This window comes from Gymnoscopelus microlampas (genome assembly GCF_963454915.1).
Source record: "Gymnoscopelus microlampas genome assembly, chromosome: 5".
NCBI classification, from domain to species: domain Eukaryota; kingdom Metazoa; phylum Chordata; class Actinopteri; order Myctophiformes; family Myctophidae; genus Gymnoscopelus; species Gymnoscopelus microlampas.
In genome coordinates this window covers 14,437,347-14,447,346 of record NC_139942.1, presented here as the reverse complement: position 1 = coordinate 14,447,346, position 10,000 = coordinate 14,437,347, and the positions used below count along the sequence as shown (strand labels likewise).

At 42.4% G+C, this 10,000-nt stretch overlaps 1 protein-coding gene across 1 annotated transcript in view; it reads right to left on the bottom strand.

Annotated features, from left to right (window-relative positions):
• Positions 1–10,000, bottom strand: part of LOC311044933 (receptor-type tyrosine-protein phosphatase N2-like) — a gene marked incomplete at both ends in the record, with an annotated part of 238,223 nt that overhangs the window by 162,678 nt on the left and 65,545 nt on the right. Inside the window, one exon of the mRNA XM_084056743.1 lies at positions 507–586. Within this exon, the coding sequence (XP_083912869.1) occupies positions 507–586 (80 nt within the window). The remainder of the gene's footprint in view (positions 1–506; positions 587–10,000) is intronic.

Here is a 10,000-nt window from a genome sequence, read left to right as displayed (position 1 = left end):
CACTTCAGTTACATTTGCTAAAGCCAAATGTTGTAGTCAGTCAAAGGCGTTACTCATAACCATATCAACACAATAGTTAGACAAATTGTCTCTATAACCATAGCAACACAGTTAGTAGACAAAATGTCTCTAACCATATCAACACTATTAGTTAGTAGACAAAATGTCTCTAACCATATCAACACTAGTTAGTAGACAACATGTCTCTATAACGATATCAACACAATAGTTTTTCATGCAGCGGACAAAATGCTGTTGGCGGCCATTTTGATAAACAGCCATGCAGGCCACAGGTGCAGAACACAGCTACAGATAATGGTGTTTTTTTCTGCCTCTGTGACTCTGAAGGGTTGCAGTCATTGAGAGAGGAGAGAGGAGAGAGGAGAGAGAGAGAGAGAGAGAGAGAGAGAGAGAGAGCGAGAGCGAGAGCGAGAGCGAGAGAGAGATGAGTGTTTGTGTGTTTGTGTGTTTGTGTTCGTGTGTGTGTGTGTGATTGAAGGACCTACCGGCCACGTTGGCCACATCTGCTGTGGTGACGTTCTGAGAGTTGCGCTGCACCTTGAAGGTCACAGCCGGACCCACCACCCTGTTGAACACACACACACACACACCAAAATAATGTATTTTGCATGGTGAACGACAAAACGACAGACAGACAGACATACAGACAGGCAGACAGACAGACAGACAGAGAGCGAGATGAGAGAGAGAGAGATGCTACACTAAGACAATCAAAATCGCAATGAAAATGATGAAATATGCCATATTTTTTTTGTGTTAGATGATGTGACGGTACACATTCTGTTTACAAAAAAGGAAGCTTAAAGCTGCTATCTGGAACTCATTTTAATGAATAAATCATTATTTCAATATAACTAGTACATGTTGCAGTGGTTGGAGGTGGACTCCTCCCTCTGGTATGGATACATTTAGAGCCTGGTGTCTGGGAGGACACTTACTGGTTGACCAAGACACTCGTCCGTCACAGTCACGTCTAGGCCTGTCACAATTATTACATACTCGTCTAATTGCAATTATTTGAGATAATCGCAATCATTTTTCCATAATCATCATAATCGTTTGGTAAATAAATGGTGCATTATTATTATGCCACTGAAATGTGAAATGCCCTACCACCAGCCATCAATTGCAATTTACAACTGGACCTAGACAAGGCTTCTAGCTAGCTTGCAAAAAGAAATGACCCCCCACTATGTTTCTCTAAATATACTTTTACTGCTCCTTGCATAGTATTGCATGTCTTTAAATGTCTTGATGAATTGAATACACAGGACCACAATCGAAACAAGCCCTCAGGGCTTTCTGTGTTATCTTTTTAGCATTATTGCATAACTGTACCTCGGTACTTTTTGCAAACTGTTAATAAAGTATTCAATCATTTCAATCAACTAGACCATACCCGAAAAGTAGTTGCAATCGTGGGGTTATTGCATGTCCTGTCGCGTGAGCAGTGTGCTTCCCCAACTCGTTTCACTCAACTCGCCTGTCTCTCCCCGCACCCGCCCCGCCCCCCGCTACTGAGACCGGGGGTACAAAGTCCGCGCTGTAGACACACACAGGCGCGACGCGACGCATGCGCAGTTTGATCAAGAGTCCAGCATTGTTTGACACATAAACGCTAATAAGAAGCTGAGATTTGATGAAATTGAAAAACGGGCTTCACAGTTAAGTGCAGATGGTAATGGTCAATGGCTGTGTGCAAAATCAGAGCAATTGCTCCAGCCACTGAGGAGAACCGGGTAGCTTCACCGGGTAGCTTCACCAGGTTACATGGCGGCTTTCCGACATGTCGCCTTTCCGACGTTAACGAACCCTATACCTAAACCTCACCCTAACCCTAACCGCACGCGGAAGCCACTAGTCGGAGTGGCGAGATGTCGGCGTGGAAGACGGTTACCCTTCACCACTACAGACAGCGCACCACTACAGACAGAGGTTACTAGAATTATAGTAGGATATCTCCTCAGGCCAATAGTGTATGGCCTCTTGAAGGAGCAGTAGATATGTTTGGTCTCTCACACTGAAGACTTGGGTTTGAATCGTGGGTATAGGACATGAAAGTTATCGCAGCTTTAATTTATACAATGTGTTACATTGCCGAGAATAAATACAGATTGACACAATGATTTTCATTCTCACTGTATCATTTCTCCAACATTTACTTCCTTCTCACATTCTTTTCCCTTCTTTTCGTCAAACCTCTAATATGTTTGTCCAAGATACAAAGATTCAAATGTAGTATTAATACTGAAACCTAGAATCTCTGAGATAAGTGTTGCTACCTCCTCCCAGAAAGGTTGAATTGCAGGACAGGACCAAAAGACATGTGCATGGCGAGCCAGATCCTTGATGATGGTTGTATCCTCCCTGTGGTATATTGTACTTTGTATTTGATCTTAAAGGAGGAGTTTACCCAAAAAATGACTTATTTTCTATCAATTGCTCACCCCATGAAGCCTTGAATTCATGGATTTATTTTTGTTTTTGTGGCATTCCTAAACCAATAATTTGATTCCCATCTCCTACCGGCTAATGCATCCGGTAGGATACACACCCGGTCATCAAATTATTGGTTTAGGAATGCGACAAAAACTAAAATAAATCCATGAATTCAAGGCTTCATGGGGTGTGCAATTGATAGAAAATATGTCATTTGTTGGGTCAACTCCTCCTTTAAATACTGTCAACATGTTTCAGTCTTATTATTATTACTAGTACCAAATGTCCCATGACCTCTATTATTTATTTATTTGTTCCTGTTCTGTTTTTGTTTTTTACCTGTATGTTTTATTTTTACTGCTGTTTTTTCTGTTGTTTTTTTGTACAATTTGATTTTATGTATTGTCTGATAAAACTTCTGAAAATAAATTGTTTAAAAAAAAAAAACTCTAATATGTTCATATGTTTGTCGCTGTGACTTGAGCTTTTAGAGATTACATTTTCCAATATTATACTATATTGTACTTCCATGAAGCTTTGGCAACAGTGAGACTGAGAGAGAGAGAGAGAGAGAGAGAGAGAGAGAGAGAGAGAGAGAGAGAGAGAGACAGACAGAGAGAGAGAGAGAGAGAGAGAGAGAGAGAGAGAGAGAGAGAGAGAGAGAGAGAGAGAGACACAGAGACAGAGACAGAGACAGAGACAGACAGACCGACCAATAGAGCGAGACAGAGAGACTATGGACATAGAGAGAGAGAGAGAGAGAGTAGTGTAGCTCATTAAATGGGGGCTGTGTGTAGCTGTTGAAAAGGACTTTAACGGTGCAGGGCACTCCCCTGAGCCCCTCACAATCCTCACTGCAGACGCCTGCCATAACCTCTTCAATCCAAATGTTACATTACATGGCCGCCAGCACTGAAAAGCACGTTGGGAAACCGTTGGGGGGGGGGGGGGGGGGGGGGTTGGTACGCCAGTGGTTCTCAAAGTAGGGTCCTATGGCTATTGAAAAATAGCAGATATACAAGCTTTTTCTTTTATGTTGCTTTTACTGGCCATAGGCTCTATTCACAGCAGCCATATTATGAAGACATTCACAGGTGTTACCAATGATACTAATGAAGGCTCTGTTCCATTCTGGTCAAACAGAGTCAGGGTGCTGATATTGTGCATGTTGGCTCACTGGAAACACTCCCAAATGGCCCTTTACGGGTGTGTAACTCTGAGAGTGTACAAATGGAACCAAATGGACCGGTAACCACTGTGCTACACTAAATGGAACAGAGCCTTCATTAGTATCATTGGTAACATCTGTGAATGTCTTCATAATATGGCTGCTGTGAATAGAGCCTATTCTCTTTTGACCTCTGGCAACGAGGCATTTCCAGCCAAAGAACTGCCGGACACTGGATATTTTCTCTTTTTCGAACCATTCTCTGTAAACCTTGGCTGTGAGATGGCTGTGTGCTCTGCGCGCGCACACGCTGATTTGGCATCGAGGTGATCCCATCTCTAGCAGCCCATTTTATGATTTATTTCATTCTTATTCTTAGTTATCTCGTTCTGACTCTTGACAGCTGCTCTTAGCTGTAGCCTATACCTCCTGTGTTTCATTACTGCCGTTGCTTTTTTGATTTCTGTCAGGTAGTGTTCCCACATTTTCACCGATTGACAAGGATCACTCAGATTATTTGAGTGAATGACAACCGGAAATGATGCCGATATTTGGCGCGAGGCCTTATGGGACACTGGAAACAGGTGGCTTTGTGTGCTTTATTTAAAAGTAGGATAATAGATTTACGTGTTCTGTTTTTTGTTTAATAGCTCCATATTCTGATAGTAATCATTGCTATAGTGTGTTTGTTCAGTAAGAGGGATCTCCCTGTCTCTCCAGCTCTGAACAAACCCTCTACCGCAATGATTGCTATCCGAATATAGAGCTGGTGTAGATTGAAAAAAGAGGATCCAAGGATAGTTCGAACTCAAGTCTGTTTGGAGGGTTTAAGTGGTTAACAAAATAATAATAATAATAATGATTTTTCAACCAAAAAAAAAAAACACAAAACCTCCCCTACCTTTAAAGAATGCAAATACAACAAGTGCGTTTTTTTTTTTTTTTTTTTTAGGAGGACGCCGTCATTTCTCATGCTGTCACCGGGCCTTGCGTGGCTCCCAGGTACACACTAGAACGTATTTGTCACCTGCATCAACAGAGTGACACATCAGGACGGCACACAGAGGGAAGAGGGGGCCCTTCTGTTTGATGGAATAAATCACTCCTCTTGACTTGATCACACATCCATCTGTCCCTGCCTGCCACCCAAGGCCTGGCGGGGGGGAGGGAGGTGGGGGGAAGAAAAGAAAAGAAATAGGAAAGAAAAAAGGAATGATAGCCATGTTGACTTTGTGACAAGGTTGTTAGATTTCATGTTTATTCCGTCTAGAGTAGACGTTATCCTCCAATAATTTCACAAAGCTCTGTGAGGCCAAAATCGTGGTGAGACCAAAAATTGTTCTGCCCGGTTCTCCTCAGTGGCTGGAGCAATTGTTCTGAATTTGCACAAAGCCATTGACCATTACCATGTGCACCTAACAGCGAAGCCCCTTTTTCGATTTCCCCAACCGTCAGCTGTTTATTCGCATTTGTTATGTGAAAAGAATGTCACCATTGTTACGTCTGCCCAGCCGTGGGATGGCCCCGCGAGCTATGGGGACGAATGATCAACCGGTCACCGTGACGCGACGCGGGATAAACCCACGTTTGCAACTACTTTTGCCTGCACACTTCACCGGGTATGGACTTGTTAGTATATTTATAGCAAAATAAGCCAAATAATGTCCATTAAACCTCTAGTGTGTTCAATTTCTGTTTAATTTTTAAAACGGGATTGGTAGTTTGGACCCTCAAAATGATGTATGTATTTGGCCACTGAATTATTTTTGTGCCAAGGACCTCCAGAAGAGAAGATTTAAGATTTAAAGATTTAAAGATAAATGTTCAAAAATAGCAGATTGTAGATCTGCTATTTTTGAATAGCCAACACTGACTAGCCAACGGCATTCAACACAGACACTTTCCAGGTTTTCATGGGTTAAAGGCTTAGTTTTAGTTAGCTTTTAATATGGGATAGATAGTCTGGGGCAAGATTCCAAAAGCTCAGAAAACATTTTTTCGAATTGCTGAAGTATGAAATATGGCTACAGTTAGTGGTTATTGTAACCACTATTTCGTTATTGTTGAAGATTTCTGACCATTTTTGTGAGGGGGAAAATGAAAAGAAAAAGGAAAGAAAAAGGGATGAAAGATGGCCATGGTGACTTTGAAGGTGCTATGTAACCTTGTGCCTCAAACATTAGGTTTTGTTTTCTACCCTGTGAATTTGTTAGGGCTGCAACTATCAATTCATCGATTATTCTATCGATGACTTTTTTCGATTAATCGAGTAATAAATGTTTGTATATGTCAACAAATAAATTGACCGCTTAAGCCCTTTGTTATACTTCCTCGCGTAACAGTGTCATGCTATAAAACTGTGAAAATAGCAGATCAACAAGCTTATACAGGCTATTTATCGGCCATTTTAGCTAAAAAAGTTGGAAGATAATATTTCATATCCACCACGAATAAAAAAAGAATAAACAAGAATAAAAAGTAAAGAAAACAAAGAACGGCTATGTTGACTTTGACGCTGCTATAACATTGTGCTTTGAAAAGAAGGACCCCCAGTTTAATATACAGTACTTTAGGCTAGGGGTGCAACACTTGAATTAATAGTTTAATCAATTATAAAAACAAGATTTTTTGGGGGAGGGACATTTCATTTGTTTCTAAACCTTTTGATATGTAGATCGGCTATTTGCGCAATTTATGCATGACGCTGTTGTACAACAAGGTAGGGCTCAGCAAATAAGTTGACATTCACCGATGGCAGTATAGCTGATGTTTACCTGTTGTTGTGATGCATCAATGCTATGCTATGCACAGCAGCCATATTGGACAGAAATTAGGCCGCTTCCTTACTTCCTTCACAATTGTTACCAATGATTCTAATGAAGGCTCTGCTCCATTAAGTGTAGCACAGTGGTTCTCAAACAGATTAAATTCAAGGACCCACATAACTCTGAGAGCACACAAATGGACACATTTGTACACTCTGGGGTCGGCAGTGGCTCAGGGGTAGAGTGGCTGGGTAGAGGAAACTGGAAACTGCAAGGTTCCCAGTTCGATACCGGGCTGGGGGGCTCCCCCAGAGTTAGTGTCGAAGTGTCCTTGAGCAAGACACTGAACCCCTAATTGCTCCCAATGTGCAGGTTGGTGCCTTGCATGGTTTCCTCTGTCATCGCTGTATGAATGTGTGTGTGAATCGGTGAATGTAATGCACAATCTATGTAAAGCGCTTTGGATAAAAGCGGTATATAAATTTACCATTTACTCTCAGAATTACACACCCTTAAGGGGCGATTTGTAACCCCCTGAACGAACCACGAGGGTCCCTGGTCCACACTTTGAGACCCACTGGTGTAGCAGAGTGTTTCCAGTGAGCCAATATGCACAATATCAGCACCATGACTCTGTTCACCATGAATCATTCGACCAGAATGGACCACAACCTTAATCATTTAGCAACATCATTGGTAACACATACTGCAGTCAGGTTGCTTAGGATCAGATTTTAGAAGAATTTGGACACATTTTCCACATGCTCTCCATCACCATAACTTTCCTTTTTTTGGGGGTAGCCACGTCATCAAGATGGCAGAAGGCAGCCATCTTGGATTTCAAAGCCACCATGTAATATCTATAAGAGCCAATATCTCGGCTTCCAAGCCGCTTAGAAGGTCAATCTTGGTGTCAAAATATATGTTTTTGGGGGCAAGGAATTCAATAAAGCTATCGAGAATATCAACAAGTGACGCTGACTACTGTGAAGGATTTAAGGAAGAGGCCCAATTTCTTTCCAATATGGCTGCTGTGCATAGAGCCTATTCTGCGCTGGCTATGTTAGTGTGTTGGATATCTGCAGTCTACCAAGCTGAAGATTAGGAACAGCAATTATTTTCATAATGAAGATGTATTTTTTTCCCTGTCACAGGTGCATGGCATAAATAACAATAAACACGAAATAAACAAATATCGTTATCGGACAAATTGTTATTTTAAATACCTGTATTGGCCCATAATTTCCATATCAGCATATTAGTGCGTTCCTAGTCATAAAAATCAAATGGAATTGTTCTCACCTCTATTCATTGATATATGATAATACATAAATAAATTCTTCTCCGGCGGATCGAGGGGGGAAACAGAAGAAAGGAAAGAAAAAGGAAAGGAAATATGTCCTTGTTGACTCTGAAGCAGCTATACAGTACATAACCTTGTGCTTTGAAAAGGAAGGTTTATTTACTTCCCCTGTGATATTGTCACAATCTCAAACTATACACACACACACACACACACACACACACACACACACACACACACACACACACACACACACACACACACACACACACACACACACACACACACACACACACACACACACACACACACACACACACACACACACACACACACACCATCTTCTGTTATGTAAAAATCAAATGCTATTCTTGTACAGTATGTACCCCTGACATAAAAAAGCATTTCAAGATATAACCGATTGCTTAATACCCGTTGATAACATTAAACCCTCATTTACCATATTTATTTTGTAATCTTTAGGACCCCAAGCATACACAGAAGAATCCTCTCTCTCTCTCTCTCTCTCTCTCTCTCTCTCTCTCTCTCTCTCTCTCTCTCTCTCTCTCTCTCTCTCTCTCTCTCTCTCTCTCTCTCTCTCTCTCTCTCTCTCTCTCTCTCTCTCTCTCTCTCTCTCTCTCTCTCTCTCTCTCTCTCTCTCTCTCTCTCTCTCTCTCTCTCTCCTCCCCCCCCCCCCCTCCTGTGGCAGCTACTGTGATGGTGTACTGTATATATGCCAATCATTGCCTGCCTGCCTGTCTAAAGAGTTCATGACAAAATCATTATGTCATTGGATAATAGACATAGTGTGCTGTAAGGGTTAGACATGTAACATAATGAGAAAAGGAGTAATAATTCACATGTATTAATGACTGTGCTTTGTTCAACCTGTCAGTCCATAATGTTCCATTATATCACTGTATAGGTTAACGTCAGCCACTCATAGCTCAGGACCACTGTCCCCCTCTAGTGGTGAAAGTGTGATGGGACAGCTCCGACAGACATTACGTCACCTTGACCAAGACAAATCATGTAGAGACTCCAGAGAAGTTATGGAGGGAGTAAATGATGTTCAACTATTCATTCAGCTTAGCCCTTCATCTCAAATCCCACCGTGCTGCACTCATAACCTCGGGTGATTATGTTTTATAACGTTTATCAACATTTATTTTTCAACATTTCAGAAGATAGAGAAACTAGCCGAGCCCTTGATTATAATCTCTACAAACTCTCTAATATTTTGTGCTACAGCGAGCTTAAAGATCTGCAATTTGTGGCTACTTCCGTCTATTTTTGGCATGCAACACATTTGTACAACAAAGTACAGATCATGGATGATCATCGATGTTTTCATGACAAAACTGCAGTTTAAAAACATTTTTCCTCCCTTCATTTTTTTAAAAGATGTTATCGGTATGCCAATTGATTCCTCCGCCCACACATTTCTGTGTTGTCACTACTGCTGTATCTTGACCAGTGAGGAGCCCCCACCGGGAGGACGTAGAGCCTTCATCCTACTCCTCCCGCCCAACACTCCCTGCTGATAGGTGCCGCCCCAGCCCGTAGGAATACGTGCAATGACAAATATCACCCTCCCCGCCCGGCTTCCCTCAACAGGCCAATAGGCTCTATGCACAGCAGCCATATTGGGAATGAATTGGGCCCCTTCCTTACTTCCTTCGCAGGTGTTACCAATGATGCTAATTAAGGCTCTGTTCCATTTAGTGTAGCATAGTAGTTGTCTTATTTTCAAGGACCCCCATAACTCTGAGAGTGTACAAATGGAACCAAATGGACCCGTAACCATTTGGTTCCATTTGTACACTCTCAGAGTTACACACCCACCATAAGGGGCCATTTGGGAACCAAAATGGAGTGTTTCTAGTGAGCCAACATGCATGATATCAGCACCCTGACCAGAATGGAACAGAGCCTTCATTAGTATCATTGGTAACACCTGTGAAGGAAGTAAGAAGAGGCCCAAATTCTTTCCAAAATGGCTGCTGTGCATAGAGCCTATTGTGTTTGTGTAGATGCTCCACAAAGCCGGATGCACCCCGGTGGATTCGAACCCACAACCTCCGCGGTGGTGGGCAGGCACTTTACCACTGCGCCACCCGAGCGCCCACATAATTGCACAGATTAAACGCTCCCGATTCACTGCCCGACTCCTATAGGCTGGGGGCGGCACCTGTCAGCGAGGAATGTCAAACGGGAGGAGTAAGGACGGACCGTTCTCCCGGTGGGGGCTCCTCACTGGCAGGTGAGCCAGGAGTAACAGCAGTGGCAACACAGAAGTGTGTA